The sequence below is a fragment of the Callithrix jacchus genome, chromosome 9, assembly GCF_049354715.1.
Source record: "Callithrix jacchus isolate 240 chromosome 9, calJac240_pri, whole genome shotgun sequence".
Lineage (NCBI taxonomy): Eukaryota > Metazoa > Chordata > Mammalia > Primates > Cebidae > Callithrix > Callithrix jacchus.
The window spans coordinates 53,252,255-53,269,698 of record NC_133510.1 but is presented as its reverse complement, the minus strand read 5'-3'; the positions used below and the strand labels follow the sequence as shown (position 1 = coordinate 53,269,698).

Genomic DNA, 17,444 nt, shown 5'->3' with positions numbered 1-17,444 from the left:
CATTTATTTTTTTCTCCCAATTAATATAAAAAGTGAAATATGTACTGAAAAATATCCCTGAACTAAACCTTTAATTAGTATTTCCTTCATTTTGATTATCGTCTTGCATTATTCTTGAAAATGTGCTTTAGCCTTCAAAGTCAGGAATATATAGTCTGCAATTATACCACTAAAATCCCTCAAAACTTAAGGTCTTAAGTGTACAAAGCAAATATAAATACTTTAAAAAATAAAACTATTTTATTTTGGTGCCTCATATGTAAAGCAAACACTTTATCTTATCCTATGTTTTACCAATCCTTAAACATCAAATTTTGTCCTTCCCAACTGACTGTCTTTATTCCATTAACTTGACACCAGACTCATATTTAATGATTCATGACTGGAAACATATTTCTTCATTGAACCATTTCATAATATTTGATGATCCCAAAACACTCCAAACAATGCTGGAATACTTGGAAATTAAGTTATATTAATTTGCAGATTGAATTCTTAGATCTTATTTAAATAACTGAATCACAGTCTCTGAAGTTTTTGGCAACATCAAAATTGGGAAACAGCTCCTCATCTCTTGCCCAATATTTACTGGAGCATCTTGTCCTCACTATAATCTATACATTCAAACAGTAAAAAAAAAAAAAAAAAAAACCTTTATTGAGGAAGCATATCTTGAAGAAAACAAAACTGAAGTATAAATTAATCATGATTGCTAAGAATGTGAGCCATTATTAAAGTATAAGAATGTCCTGCTGTCCTCCTCCCTTCTGGATGTAAATAGTCATTGGAGATCTAGGTGCCAACATGCTGAACCTGCTAAAATAAGTTATTGAGCAGTGTCATGAGCTACCAAATTCTTTACGTAGAATTCTTTTATGTAATTTTAAGTATCCATGGAATCTTTTTCCCTAAAAGTCATTAAAAATCTACCTTGCATCCTGTTTTCTTAGGTCAATGTTGCCTTGCCTGGGAAAGACCACCTGGGCAATCTTATATGTCTATTATTCTCTAAAAATGCCACTTAAGAAGAGAATTGAAACTTCTAAACCCATGAAAAGATCCAGGGGAAGTGTCTTCAAACAATTACACATGAGCTTTAAGTGGAATAAAAACAGAGTTACCACAAAAAAAAAATTATTTTCATTGCTTCTCCCATACCTAAAAGCTCAGAGTGGGAGAGGGGTGCTAAAGACCTGCTGTCTGTGTCTGTAAGCAGTATTTAAAATGTATATGTATGTATATATTTGACATTTTAAGTAGGAGAACCCAAATATATTTAGCCTCTCATCCTTTATCTGTACAAAAATCAAGATAAAGTAAATTGATAATTCTGTGCATTTGAGTCAAAGGATGACACAGAGTTCACATTTGCATCACAGGCTGTGAACTATAGATTAATAATCTTAGGTGATTTGTTAATATTGATTCAATCCCTGTTCTTAGTATCATAGGGAAGATGAGTCAAACAAAGAAAAACAGTCACCGCATCTGAGAAATGTATTTATATGTATATGCCTGTGTCTATCCAGTGGCATGCTGGAACCAGTCCTTGAGAGCAAATAGTGAACATCTCTTCTGAATTCAGTGTTCAGTAGTGTCAAGTAGGTAGCTTGAAATCCACTGTGGTGGGAGTGGTTACACCATGGAAAGTGGCAAATACTACAAATCAGGACTTTTTTTTCCTGAAGAGCAAGTTGTTAAACATTTACTTCCTCAGCTTGGCCTCACCCTTCAGCGATTCCGTTTATTTGGTCTGGAGATACATCAGTATTTTTTATGAACTCCCTAAGTGAGTTTAATGTGCAACCAGAGATGAAGACACTCAGTGAAAACACAAGAAGATGTTTGAGCATTTGTTGAGCAAATGACCACAGAATGTGAATGTGCGTGTGACACATGGGAGATACAGATGAATGAGTGAAATGCCTCAGGTTGTTAAGGGGATGACACCCCAGAATGGAATTTTCTTGTTTGATTTTTGTTGTTGTTGACTTGCAGAAGGGAAACCAAAACATAAACTAAGGGAAAGAAATAACAGATGAGATGAATGGCATATAACAAAGGTAGAGAGGCAAGAGCAAATACATCATAGGTAGAGATTATTAATGTGGCTAGAACTGATTGCAAGTTGGACATTAATACACCAAGAAATAATATAAGTGAAATCACAGTTTTTTTTCCCCCATGAGAATCCAGAATCTCAAAGAAGCTGCAAGTGGATTGAGTTGATTTTCAAGGATCAACCTGGCTATCTTACAGACCCTGTTCCAGATTTGCCCTTTATAGAAGAGTTCAGACTCAGATTTATAAAAAAGAACATGAGCTCATTGGGCTACCTAATTTACATTGTCTAATGACACAGTGATGAATTATATAAACACGAGGACTATGTGAAAGTTCTTGGAGGATAATGTAAATTTTACACTACATTCAAAAGAATCTCTTCCTTTTCCATCTGTTTCTTTCAAAATACCCTCCCAGATGGCTTTCCCATGTGGCAATCTGGATTAACTCAGCCTCATATCCTTGCTTCAACAGTACTTTGAGAGGTTACATTCAGAATCACTTTGGAGGTGGTAATTTAGCAAAACTAAATATTTTACATCTAAGAATAAGGGCTCAGCTGTGTGTAAAAAGACATAGGCTTTTCTTTCTGGCCCCATCACTGGGTTAATTAATTTCTATTTGCTCTATTTATCCATCTATGAAATGGGATAATAATAATGCCTCTCTCCTTATTACCAAGAAGATTACAAGAGATTCATGATGATATAAATTCCAGGTAGCATTAATACATTCTAACTTATTTTTGACTGTTAAAGTTTTTCATTTCCAGAGATTTACAGTCTCAAAAACTCTAGAATCCTAACTTATTCCAAAGTACTTCCTCTTTGACCTCAAGTGTTTTCATTGAATGTTTTTTAAAGCACGATTTTTTTAGGATTTAGGATTTTCTTTAGCAAGAAGTGTTCTAGTAATTGCTCCGTCCTTTAGCCCTAATCATCTTCACTGTATTTATGTTACACGTCTAGAGAGTTAGAAAGGCCGTGTGGTAAAGTATCCTCATATGGCCCAATGCTGAAGCCTCCTCAGAACTTCAAGAATGGTCCTTCCTGAACCTGGGGTACAAAGCAGTAGAGTTTATTCTGAGGAGACAAATTCAGAGTTATGATAAATCTCAGCACCTACATATGCACTTGTGTTTGTGTATACAAGTACATGCATCTAGAGAGAAATAAAAAGTAAAGGGACACCCTGTTGTGGGGGCTTGTGTTGGGGAAATCCACCAGGTGCCATCAGCTGCAAACCTCAAGTGTGTCCCATAATCCTAATGGGAGAGTTAATAGCCTCTTAAAAATCTAAAGGGGAAAATCTGCAATATTCATGCTTTTTTCTAAAATTCCAAAACCAATGAAAACAGCTTACAAAATAACTCTACTATATTTCCACTTCAAGTGATAAAATAAATAATAAATGGAAATTAGCGAATTAAAATAAATAGAAATGAGGCTGGGTGCAGTGGCTCTTGCAATCTCAACACTTCGTGAGGTCAGGAGTTTAAGACCAGCCTGGCCAATACGGTGAAACCCCGTCTCTACTAAATACACGAAAATTAGCCAGGTGTGGCAGTGGGAGGCTGAGGAGGGAGCATTGCTTGAACTTGGTTGCAGTGAGCGGAGATCATGCCCCTGAACTGCGGCCTGGGTGGCAGCGAGACTCCATCTCAAAAAAAAGAAAAAAAGAAACAAGAGATAGAAATGAGCTCGTTTTTTAGCAATTTGAGCAGTTGAATTCTCAGTCATATGAACTACATTTTTAACTCTAATAGGAAATAGTGGTTAGTTTTTCCTTTTTTTTCTTTCTTTCTTTTTTTTTTTAATTGCCCAGGCTGGAGTGCAATGGCATGATCTCGACTCACCACAACCTCCGCCTCCTGGGTTCAAGTGATTCTCCTGCCTCAGCCTCCTGAGTAGCTGGGATTACAGGCATGTGCCACCACACCCAGCTAATTTTGTATTTTTATTAGAGATGGGGGCTTCTCCATGTTGGTCAGGCTGGTCTTGAACTCCTGACCTCAGGTAATCAGCTCACTGGGCCTCCTCCTCCCAAAGTGCTGGGATTGCAGGCATCAGTCACCATGCCCAGCAACAAAACAAACACCATAAAAGTATCAGATTATTAGAGGGTGCTTTGTTTCTCAAGTTCTTACTTTGATAAAAATAAGTCTCCATCTGAGATGTCTAAAAAAATCTCACTAGTTTATCCGGTATTTGACATTGCTATTTCCCTTTGAAGGCTTTAACCTGAGACTAAAGCCTCAGGGGACTCCCTAAAAAGGGACTCCCTAAATGTAATTCAGAAATTTTTCTCTCACTTTTCTTCCCTACCCAGAGGGAAAACAGGTTTTTAAAATCCTAACAGTACTCCACCCTTTCAGTCTACTTTCCTCATTGTTGTATAGCCCTGGCAAGCAATGCCTCTGGCAATTAGGACAGGTATAAACCTGCTCTTTTCAATTTCCCAATGAGAGGATTGAAGTTTTCAGTTTCTAAAAAATTGGAAACAAAGCTTTCTGTTTCAAAAAAAAAGAGCTTTTACTTGCGAGTAACATCTTCTGTGGGTGGTGTGCACCAGGGCAAAGAAATCTCAGTAAGCCTTGATTATCACGGGATTTTTTTCCCCCCTTAAAATAAAACGTTGAATGTTTTTACAGAGACTTCAAGGGCAGTTTTAAGGATGTTTATATTTCAGACAACCTAAACATTGTTTGGAGCAAAATGAGAGATTTCATTTTGGGACAAGCAAGTTGATGAATTGCAGTCAGCATCTAGTTCTCAAAGAAGGCATTTTTACTGGGGGCTTTTAGTCTAGACATACAAAGAGGGAAGGAGGAAAGGGGAGAGCATTCTCACTCTAACACTCATCTTTTACATGGTACCTTGGCCAGTGCAATAAATAGTTCATAATAAATCAGACTTACAAATACTCACTCTTCTACTCACTCAAGGAACATGATTTATACCGCCTAAGTTGTAAAGATTACTGATATATTTATTTTCTTACTTATGCTCTTTCAAGCTGGTAAAACATCTTGTGGGCCAGTAAATGTTTAGTACCAACTGGCAAAACATGAAGAATCATAGCAAAGGCTGCCCTGAGTTGCACTGTTTTGTCGTATAGGAAATACTTTTTGACTTAACCTCTGACCTCTGACATGACAAAGGTCAAGGGAAAGGAGAGCGACATGGAAACCAAGGTTTAACCCTTAATAAAGTAGCTCAAGGACATAACAGCACAGGGAAATTGGAGGGCAGAGGAAGCGTATCAAAATGATTATTAACTATAAACAGATGAAGTAATTAACTTAGCTAACAGTTGTAATACAGCAATATTGGCAGGGTGAAGTCAGCGGTTCTTGGCAGGAAATGTTTTATAGAGATGACAGCTTCTAACAGAAGTGAAAGTACATCACTCAATTTGGGGCAACTTATAAAACTCCAAAAGGCAAAATTTAGTGTTTCTGACCTCTGACATGACAAATTTACTATGAGAGTTTTTTTTTTAAAGCGTGACTGTTTCTGTGTGGGGAAGCCTAAAACAAAATGGCAGTGGCCGCCTGCATTTCCCCTTCATATTGCAGAATTTTCCTCTACATTTTGATGTGAACTGGATAAAAACCAATATTTACTCAATATATAACCTTCTTACTCTCTAAACTTGCTGACCCAAATTAATATGGAACAAATAGCAATTGGCTTTAAAACCTGGTCTTTCTAAGAAAATCCTGAATGGTTGAATAGAAATATGTTGCATTGTCTCAGACACTTATATTCAGGAAATGTTTGCTGGACACTCAAATATCTACTGAGAAATTATTTGTTAACTTAAGACATAACTCAGGATAATAAAAAACGTTTGATGCAATAATGATTAAAATCCACAAATAGTCCATTCCCTGGCAATAAATACAACATCTCTGCAGAATTTTACACATCTACAAAACAAAGGGAAAAGGCGTTTCCTAGTCTATGCCATTAATAAGCACATCTGGAATATAATCCTTAAACACTCCTAAACCTAATCATAATTTTTAAAGCTACTTTGCATAAAAATAAGAGCATTCCTCAACAGTTGTGGAAATGTTGAAATAAGTTTTCTTCTTCCTGGCTAGGCACAGTGGGTTACACCTGTGATCACAGCACTTTGGGAGGCCAAGGCAGAAGTATCCCTTGAGCCCAGGAGTTTGAAACCAGCCTGAGTAACAGAGTGAGACCCCATTTGTATATTAAAAAAAAAAAAAAAAAAATCCCATCTTTTAACTACTTTTTTTTTAATGCAAAAATCCTTTTACTATGTCTTTACCTTTTTTTTTTTTTTTTTTTTTGAGATGGAGTTGCACCCTCGTTACCCAGGCTGGAGTGCAATGGCGTGATCTCGGCTCACCGCAACCTCTGCCTCCTGGGTTCAGGCAGTTCTCCTGCCTCAGCCTCCTGAGTAGCTGGGATTACAGGCACACGCCATGGTGCCCAGCTAATTTTTTGTATTTTTAGTAGAGACGGGGTTTCACCATGTCGACCAGGATGGTCTTGATCTCTTGACCTCATGATTCACCTGCCTCGGCATCCCAAAGTGCTGGGATTACAGGCCTGAGCCACCGCGCCCAGCTGCGATAAGAATTGAACCTGGCACGGAAAACTGATCAAACCAGTAATCCTCAGAAATCATGACTCCTGAAAACTTGCAATTAGTTTATACCTAAAATGATCTCCCTATTTGAAAAATGTCACTACCATCTGAAGATTTTTAAAAAATAGCCCTTTATCCCAGGAAGGAGAAATTCATTGTATCCGAGAGACCAACGTTACTTCTGTTGCAATATTTTTAGTAATGGAACTCTGTTGAGGCTACAGATAAGACAAACAGAAGTCCTTTTTAGGAATCCAAGACATTTTATTTTACTTTCCTCTGGAGACATTATTTAATAATAGTTTTTTTTTTTTAAGAACTTATCCTTGAATCACAGGTAAAGAAATAATCACAGAATGAGTAACTGACATTAATAGTTTCACACTATAGTTGTACAGAATTTCTATTCTTTTTAGGGTTTTTCCAAATGGTTCTCACATTTCCCACACAACCCTGCAGTACAGATAGACTGCAATACAGTACAATTGTTACTGGTCTGACATAGTGGGACTGAGACCTGCTAGTGCCATGGTTGGCACCTATGATTAGTGAGGTCCAAGAGTAATCTTCTTTTCATTAAACATGCCCCAGCAAGACCTTCAAACCAACTTTATTAAGTTGATGCTAATGCATGCAAAGTGTTCCTAACACTTCTATGTTTTTATATACATAATGCAAAAATAAAGGCAAGATCAGGTACAAGTGCTATCAATATCTCAACTTCTTGTTTCCTTTTGAAAAACGTATTTCCCGCCTGGCATTTCCAACAGGATCCCTTGCTCTTGCCAGATTGTATGGTTTATATATGTTCCATCTAACATGTTTTAAAAAAATCTGCTGCCCTAGTTGGAGGAAATAATCACTTTCCATTAAGTTAAGCAGTCTCGATAAATTTTAAATTAAAATATCTGGCAGAGAAATCGAAAAATTTAGCTTTATGGTCTTGCCGGTCACCTAGCTACAGATAGAATTTGAAAAATTGGTTCCTGATCATTGCTGCTGAGGAGAGCCCTTTATTTCTGTTGTGACAGGACTGACTCAAGCTATTCATGAACGTGAAAAACTCCTGAATGTGTCATTCTGAGTTCCTGAGTTGAACATACACAGATGAGAAAAAAGAATGCCATTTAGCCATAACTACCCTTTCTAGATTACCAGGTATTTGTAGGTTTATTGGCAAGATAGCTTAAATTACAAATGTATTTCTGGCCTGCAACATCATGTAATAGAAGAGTTGCAAAATTATTTGCAGTTAAGAAAAGAAAGATGAGGATTTATTAAAGCCAACATACACTTCTGTGATTTTTGCACTCTTTACCACACACAAAGGAGGGCATCCTGGTGATACCACCCTGGATTTTGTATTTCCTGGTTCCATTTACAATCCACTGCCCTCTTCTACTGCAGCCCTGGTGTTTAGTCTGCATCTGAAAATTAAACCCAGAGCTTCAGCTCTTAGCATTAAATATCGAACTTCCTTCCAGCACACACCCTTACCAATGCCTGTATGGTAAGACTGATTAAAATCAAGACATTTTAAAATTTCATCAGCATTAGGAGTTAAGTTTGGATATTGAGCCATCTTCCTCCTTCTTTTTAATCAATTAGCAAAAGTGTGCCCAAAGGCATATACCACATGCATCATGTGGAACCAAATTAAAAGAAGAGTGATTTGTGCAAACTACAGTTCCGGGTTTTAGTGGAATTTTTTCCAAGCTTAGCTAAAACAATGAAAGAGTTAACATTTATCAAATTCCTTTTTTCATGAACAAAAGAAAAACTAAGGCAAAGTAAATGTACTTTTCCAGTAGTTATAATAAAAATATAGTTTTCCAACTCCGCCCACCTCTGTTCCCTGTTTTCTGCCAGGAAAGCTCACACGTTTTGGCCTGGTACTGTGCAGCCTCACTTGTCTTTGTAAAGTAGCTGCGTGATGGCTGGGATCAGTTCGGTGTTTAGAGGTCTTAGTGGCTGGTGCTTATAAAAATGTCACTGTACGCTTAAACTTTGAGAAGTCCTTTCATCTGAACATTTCTGAAGCCCCATTCCAATAGGTAAGACTTCTTGACCAAAGAGCTGCTCTTTAGCCATCCCACCCTGCCACTAGACACTAATGAGATGTGTGCAACTCTTGGCTACAGTTTTCATCTCCTTAATACTTCAAGGCTCCTGCTGGGAGTTACACAAGCTCAAAAGTCCTTTGGCCATTAGGTGACAAATATGAAGACATTTTTAAAAACATGTCAAGGTACAATGTATTGTCTACAACACTCAGCCATGTCTTTTAAGTTACTAAAGATGATTGAAGCTCAGATGTTCCTAACAACTCCTCAGTTACAGAAACAGGACTCTTTGGGGATGTCAGAGCCAGCTGCTTATTCTCCATGTCACCTGTTTCTGTTCCCTATTTGCACCACAGAAGCACCCTGTGTTAAGTCTGGCCAGACCATGACACTTAGGGCAGCTGAGAATGGGTTTTCCAACCTCATTCCTGACAGGGAGGGTTTTTCTTCTCTTCACTGAATGAATGCACACTTGTGGTACAGAATTCAACATGTAGCCAAAAACCAAGTCACTGGGAAGGTGAGAGCTGAGGTTTGCAGAGGTGGGAAGAGCCACCCGCCGCACCACATCACCGCTTTGGGAACCATTCCTTCCTCTGAAGGGTGGCCAGCCAGTGCTATGCCAAGAAGAGTGAGCTCTCCAATAACTAGACATTTGAGAAAACCATCATTTTGAGCAGGTGAGAGCCACACTGCCTCCAAATGTTTAATGGAATGAGATTCCTACCTTCTGATATCCTAGTCATGTTCCCAGCACTAACTGATAATTACTAGTAGCAGAATTCCAAGGTCGGCAGAAAGATACATTAATAAACCAACTATCCAGATTTTGTTAAGGACGGTTAAGTAAAGGAAACAATATGACCTACTACCATTTTCATCTGAATTGTGTCTAAGCAGTTAGAATATAGGAGTTTCAGGAGCTCACATCAGGCACAGTTTCTGGGAATATTTTGAAAAGCTGATCACATTCCATCTAGTACAAGGTCTTTGTTAAGTTCATGGCCTGAAAATTCTGTTTCCTTCCAGATTTGGAAGTACCTTGGTTTCCAGATAGTGTAGAAAAGTCAAACAGAAATGGAATAATTACAGCTCAATCCAGGAGGTTTGCCAGCTTGACTGAGCTCTATTCGTTTGGTAATCATGAGAAGGAATAAAATATACCTGCTGGCTTATATGCCGTGATCTGTTTCAGAGTAGTCACCTAAGTCCACACCTCATGTCATAATGAGAAGTGAGTCATTTGGGGACGGACGAAGTGTGTATCTGCCTAACAGCTTAGTGACTTTCTGGAATTTAAATATTAAGTGAAAAGACAGGGTCACAGGGCAGCTGATCTTTGGCTAGTCTCTCTTTCGTCTGCCCATGGCTTTGATCATGCTACATCCTCCTTTGTGGCCAGAGCTCCACAGAGAATCTCAGGGTCATGGCCTATTGCCTAGTCAAGAGGTATAAACCTGCTGCTTAAATATGTGAAGCCCGCAGTTTGGGGGTTGGGAGTTAAAGGGGAGGTGGCCTCATACGTTCCACTTTTCCCACAAAACCCAAAGCAGACTAAACAAAACCGGTGTGAAATCTCATGACTTGATGCTGCCATGGTTATATTTTTCAAGCTGTAATCCATTCATTTGTATGTGTGTTTATTCCCAGGATTTACAGCTCTCTCAGTCTTCAGGGAGAAATAGAATATTTGAAACCTTTTGCATAGGGTTTGAAGTACGCAGTGGCCTGTGATTAAAGCCCAGGATAGAGTCTGTGTGTATGTGTGTGTGTGCATTCATGTGAGTGTGTGAGTGCCCGTTCATGTGGGTTTTTTCCCTCCCGTTTGCTGCTTTTACGCAAAAGCGTCACACATGGTAGCATTTAGGAGCCCCTTCACAGCTGAAGTGTTTCAAACACTAATGAATGGAGGTTTGGTCATATAATGCAGACAAGCTTTAAGGCATGCTTTACTGAATGGTGTACTGTAGTGACCTGGGAAAGGAAGAGAGGTATAAATTGTGTCGGTTAGCCACCCAGACAAAATGAAGCCATGTGGAAAATCAAATCTATTAAAGTATGAAGACTGTTATAAGCTGTTTTAAGCTGGCCATTCTTAAAGGGGCTCGGTCTCCTGCAGGAGTAAATGTTTACCTCTTCTCCCAGATCTTTTTCACATGCTGTCTTATGAAACAATGTGCAGCATTTGATAAAAATCATCCTCTCACTAACGACGCTTTTATCGGAAATGTTTATTGTCTCCGCTTTACCACCCATGTCCTGAAAGGTACTGCACATTTGTTAAATAAGCAAAAGGGAAGAGAACTTTGCTGCTCAAGCTGGCTTGCCGAAACCCCAACAAATTCCAGAGCCATAAGGAATCAGAAAAAGGAAAAGGGAGGGAGGAGTTAGATTTATAGGAAGAGGGGGCCTTGCAAAAACATATATATTAGATTTTCTCTGCTTGGCTAGCCCACCATCAAATGTTTGGTAGAAGCAGATTAGTATTGAGATTGAGCAGTTACGCCAAACTTTGCTCACTGTCTCAAAATGTGCTTTAATACATACAAGGAGGTGGAAATGGATTTGGGAAGCCTTGTTGCCCGCTCTGCCCCTGCTCTCACACTGCCTCTGCACAGTAGCGTACCAGTCACATGCAGATACTGGCACCAATACTGACCTGGCCCACATCCTGGTCCCACACGCCCTGTAATTTTGGAGCATATTACTTGTCTGTGCCTTGGTCTCCTCATCTGTAAAACAGTAATAACAACAGAAGGTGCCTAAGCATCTGGTAAGCACTCTAAAAATATCAACTATGATTACCAATATCTGGTAATAATATCCAATGCCAGTATCTGAAGAATGGCATGCTGTCGGGAAAAATTTATCCATTCCTGTTTTTTTTTTTTTTTTTCCTAATTGGTGAGTAAGCGTGCATTGCCCTGACATTCTCTGGACAGCAAACAATTGAATTTGCTAACCAGCCGCCATGATGTCAAGCCTTAAGTCAACAGCGGCTAATGACTGCTCTGGGGAAAAAAACAACACCTTGATTCCTCAATTACGGTTTAAGAAGCCCTGGGAATAAGGGCTCGCCATCATCGTCATCCTCTTCTGAGGCAAGCATAACGTGCTGCGGAAACAGGTTACCTCTGCACTGTTTGCAAGAGCAGCCCACACAGTATGATGGTTGAGCGTCATGGTTGTACCCTTTGTGTGTTCCAGGAGGAAACTGAAGAGACATCCTCACAAGAGTCTGCCGAAGAGGACTAGGGGGCGCCAACGTTCGATTTCTACCTCAGCAGCAGTTGGATCTTTTGAAGGGAGAAGACACTGCAGTGACCACTTATTCTCTATTGCCATGGTCTTTCCACTTTCATCTGGGGTGGGGTGGGCGGGGCGGGTGAGGGTGGGGGTGGGGCGGGGAGAAATCACATAACCTTAAAAAGGACTATATTAATCACTTTCTTTGTAATCCCTTCACAGTCCCAGGTTTAGTGAAAAACTGCTGTAAACACAGGGGACACAGCTTAACAATGCAACTTTTAATTACTGTTTTCTTTTTTCTTAACCTACTAATAGTTTGTTGATCTGATAAGCAAGAGTGGGCGGGTGAGAAAAACTGAATTGGGTTTAGTCAATCACTGCACTGCATGCAAACAAGAAACGTGTCACACTTGTGATGTCGGGCATTCATATAGGAAGAGCGAGGTGTGTAACACTGTGTACGCCTCAGACACCACCCTAACCCACTCCCCGTAGTGAATCCTCTGTTTAGAACACCAAAGATAAGGACTAGATACTACTTTCTCTTTTTCGTATAATCTTGTAGACACTTACTTGATGATTTTTAACTTTTTATTTCTAAATGAGACGAAATGCTGATGTATCCTTTCATTCAGCTAACAAACCAGAAAAGGTTATGTTCATTTTTCAAAAAGGGAAGTAAGTAAACAAATATTGCCAACTTTTCTATTATGGGTATTACACATATCAGCAGGAGTAATTTTACTCACAGCACTCGTTTTCAGGACAACACTTCATTTTTAGGAAATCTACTTCCTACAGAGCCAAATGCCATTTAGCAATAAATAACACTTGTCAGCCTCAGAGCATTTAAGGAATCGAGACAAGTAAAATTATCCCCTTTGTAATTTAATGAAAAGGTACAACAGAATAATGCATGATAAACTCACCTGAACTATGAGGTGGGAGGAGCGAAATCTAAATTTCTTTTGCTATAGTTAAATAACAATTTAAAAAGCAAAAAAAAAAAAAAAAAAAGGGCAGTCTCTCTTTCTCTCTCTCTCTTCCTCTCTCTCTCTTTTCATTGTGTATCAGTTTCCATGAAAGACCTAAATACCACTTACCTCAAATTAAGCATGTGTTACTTCAAGTAATACATTTTGACATAAGATGGTTGACCGAGGTGCTTTTCTTCGGCTTGAGTTCACCATCTCTTCATTCAAACTGCACTTTTAGCCAGAGATGCAATATATCCCCACTACTCAATACTACCTCTGAATGTTACAATGAATTTACAGTCTAGTACTTATTACATGCTGCTATACACAAGCAATGCAAGAAAAAACTTACTGGGTAGGTGATTCTAATCATCTGCAGTTCTTTTTGTACACTTAATTACAGTTAAAGAAGCAATCTCCTTACTGTGTTTCAGCATGACTATGTATTTTTCTATGTTTTTTTTAATTAAAAATTTTTACAAATACTTGTTTCAGCTTCTCTGCTAGATTTCTACATTAACTTAAATATTTTTTTAACCAAGTCGCTCCTAGGTTCTTAAGGATAATTCTCCTCAAACACACTACACATCACATAAGATTTGACTGTAATGTTTAAATACTATCCTCCAAGTCTGTACCTCAAATGAATTGTTTAAGGAAATGGACTAATTGACTTGCAAAGACCTACCTCCAGACTTCAAAAGGAATGAACTTGTTACTTGCAGCCTTCATTTTTTTTCTTCAAGGTTTGAAATAGTTCAAACTGCAGCTATCCCTAGTCAAAACTATTTTTATAAAAGACATTTGATAGAAAGGAACACATTTTAACATACTTTTGCAAAATAAGTAACTAAGTAATAAAAGCCAACCTTCAAAGAAACTTGAAGCTTTGTAGGTGAGATGCAGCAAGCTCTGCTTTTGCATAATGCAATCAAACATACGTGTTTTTAAGATTAGTTGAATATAAGAAAATGCTTGACAAATATTTTCGTGTATTTTACACAAATGTGATTTTTGTAATATGTCTCAACCAGATTTATTTTAAGCGCTTCTTATGTAGAGTTTTTATGCCTTTCTCTCCTAGTGAGTGTGCTGACTTTTTAACATGGTATTATCAACTGGGCCAGGAGGTAGTTTCTCATGACAGCTCTTGTCAGTATGGCTTTTAGTACTGAAGCCAAATGAAACTCAAAACCATCTCTCTTCCAGCCATTTCAGGGAGGTACTTTCAAAGGCCACATACCTCTCTGAGACTGGCAGATCGCTCACTGTTGTGAATCACCAAAGGAGCTATGGAGAGAATTAAAACTCAACATTACTGTTAACTGTGCATTAAATAAGCAAATAAACTGTGGCTCATAAAAATAAAAGTCACATTCCATATCTTTGGATGGGGCTTTTAGAAACCTCATTGGCCAGCTCATAAAAATGAAGCAGTTGCTCATGTTGGCCAAACATGGTGCACCGAGCAATTTCCATCTCTGATGAAGTTACACTTTTATTTCCTGTACGTTGTACAATCAAAACACACTACTACCTCTTAAGTCCCAGTATACCTCATTTTTCATACTGAAAAAAAAAAGCTTGTGGCCAATGGAACAGTAAGAACATCATAAAATTTTTATATATATAGTTTATTTTTGTGGGAGATAAATTTTATAGGACTGTTCTTTGCTGTTGTTGGTCACAGCTAAGTAAGACTGGACATTTAACTTTTCTACCATTTCTGCAAGTTAGGTATGTTTGCAGGAGAAAAGTGTCAAGACGTTTAACTGCAGTTGAATTTCTCCCTGTTCCTTTGAGTGTCTTCTAACTTTATTCTTTGTTCTTCATGTAGAATTGCTGCCTATGATTGTACTTTGAATCGCTTGCTTGTTGAAAATATTTCTCTAGTGGATTATCACTGTCTGTTCGGCACAATAAACATAACAGCCTCTGTGACCCCCATGTGTTTTGATTCCTGCTCTTTGTTACAGTTCCATTAAATGAGTAATAAAGTTTGGTCAAAACAGGTCGAGGAGGGAGACACTCACAAATCATTTTGTTGCACCCCTTGCACACACCTTTGCACACATGTACATAAAGTGTGTTTTACATATCATACTCCTTCAATCAACTGCTCTGAGCTTGCCTTTCAGATCCTGACATTTAATTCTACAGAGACAATCTTAGAAGAAACATAAAGAATAAGCTGTGGTTCCAAACTATAGAATTTTTACTTAAGGCTGGCATCTACAAAGTTTGTAAGGGAAGTCACTGATGCACAAGTTGTCTTTAACGTAACATTGGAGAGATATCCAAAAGTTTGATGAAAGGAATACGAAATGAAAGCCACAAAGTGTCTCCTAGATAGGAGCCTTTTAACACTAAAAACTATTAGCAGAGTCAGAATGATTCCACCAAGTTCAAGATCAACTTGACACTTAAGTTACTAATTATTAATAAATCCAGGATTTTTAAAAAGCTAAAACTTTTGGTTTGTATTATCACCATTGTTACTTGAACTTTCTTCATTAGCTTCTTCCAGAAAGAACTTGCCAATTTTAAGACAGCTACTGTCAAAAAATGTGTTAAACATATTAGTTCATTTCTGAATTCATTCATTTATTCTCACAGCCAGTATTCTGTGAGTATTCTGAGTTATCCTGAAAAGTGGTTGCATCCTAAAGTCCCTGCCAGTACTAGGGACAAATCGTAGGCCCTCTCACAAAACGTCTTTAAGGTCACCATCAGAGAGGGATCCTGGGCCTGCATGGAGAATGAGTTTCAGCCAATGTAGCATTTCACATGGGAATGTGGGGAGGGTGTGTATCTTTTCATGGGGCTGAGGATGCTCAACTCTTTGGGGAATTCAGGAATAGTAAGTGGTTTAGGAGTCTAGGTGAAATAAAAACAGAATTTAGGGATGAATACCCTCCAGCCGGGGGACATATGATGCAAACTCCAACTGCAACAAAACTTCAGAGAAGTGAAACCTAAGAAGTCCAAGACCAGCACAGTGGTGCCCTCCTATAATTTCAGCTACTCAGGAGGCTAAAGCAGAAGGATCACTTGGCTCCAGGAGTAGGAGGCTGTAGTACATTATGAGCTCACCTCTGAGTAGCCCCTGCACTTCAGCCTGAGCAACACAGAAAACCCCATTTTTTAAATTTAAAAAAAAAAAAGCCCAAGAGCAGAGAGAAGAGGGCAGTCTTGATGCTCTTCTTTACAAGTAAGTTTTATTTTGTGAGATGACTTTATTGAACAATAATAATTTCTAGAGATAGGTAAGATCATCCTTGAGCAATTACTCTTCAGATCTAGGAATTCTGGCCTAAAAGGGGAAGAAAAGTTGAAAAGAATCAAAACTATTTTTGAAATATGTAATTCAGATAGACAATGAGGGGGTCGAAAGGTAACAAGGGGTCTACCACTCTAGTCTGAGTTCAGCCATCTGTAAAACTTGGCAGTCTGCTTTCTTCTGAAGTAGGAGGGAAATGGCTGCAGATGTGACCCTCTCTCCTCCATCCTCGGCTTCTGCATTTGGGACTCCACCCAAGCTAAGCCAGTCATGTGTTGGTTCCACTCTCATACCAAGACCCAGTTGTGACCCATGGAAAATGCCTCATGTCAGTGAGCAATACTCCACTTTGGACCTAGTTTGCAATAGTTCGGTTCTTGTTTTCGCCTTTGAGCCTCACTCAACATCTTGATGATTTGCCTCCACTCCATGAGTAAGCCCATCTCAGCCTTCCCAGGGCCCTAACTCCTTCCCCTGTACTGCCACCAACCCTAAGTTTGACCCTTTATGACCTGTTAGTCCCATCTTCCTTTTCTCATTCAATTACCTATTTTCTCACTCTTGGATTTCACTTTTCCTGCAGCTTCCTTAATCCTAGTTTAAGCATACATTCTTGGGAGCATGAAATAGCAAGATTTGAGAATGTTGCACTGTCAGAACCCAGACTGTGGGGTATCTACCTTCAAAGAAACTTGCTATGTGAGGAAAATGGTAAACGCAGACCTAGCCCTAGTAGTATGCTGTCCCAGAGAATCTAGAGAGTTTGGAGAAAAGAGGAGCCCTTTAACACTGCCCTGCTTTCCCCAGATCCTGGAGATCTCGAAAGCACCAGTGTCCTCCCAAGCCAGATCATTGACTGATATCTGCTATTCCACTGGCCAGGTTTTAAAGGAACCTAAGTTACAGGAGCTGCCATTTAAGTGGAAATGCTCCAAGAGATGCAATGAAACTAAGACAAAGTTGATATTAAAACGCAGGTAGTTTAGTCTAGTGCGGGCTAGCAGCCCCTTTGCTAGAAATGAATGGCTATGTTAGCCAGGATCCCTTCAATTTCACAGGACATAAACCCAATTCAGAATGGCTTAAGCCAAACAAAACAAAACAAAGAAAATGTGTAGTAGCTGATAAACTAGGAAGTCCAGGATGTGGATCTTTAGGCATGGCTTGATCCAGGGAGCCAAGGATGTG

General features: G+C 38.8%; 1 protein-coding gene across 1 annotated transcript in view; it reads left to right on the top strand.

Moving 5' to 3' along the window:
• Positions 1-14,917, top strand: part of HMGA2 (high mobility group AT-hook 2) — a 136,692-nt gene extending 121,775 nt beyond the window's left edge. The window contains exon 5 of the mRNA XM_002752713.6: positions 11,958-14,917. Within this exon, the coding sequence (XP_002752759.2) occupies positions 11,958-12,005 (48 nt within the window). The 3' untranslated portion in view covers positions 12,006-14,917. The remainder of the gene's footprint in view (positions 1-11,957) is intronic.
• The last annotated feature ends 2,527 nt before the right edge of the window (positions 14,918-17,444 follow it).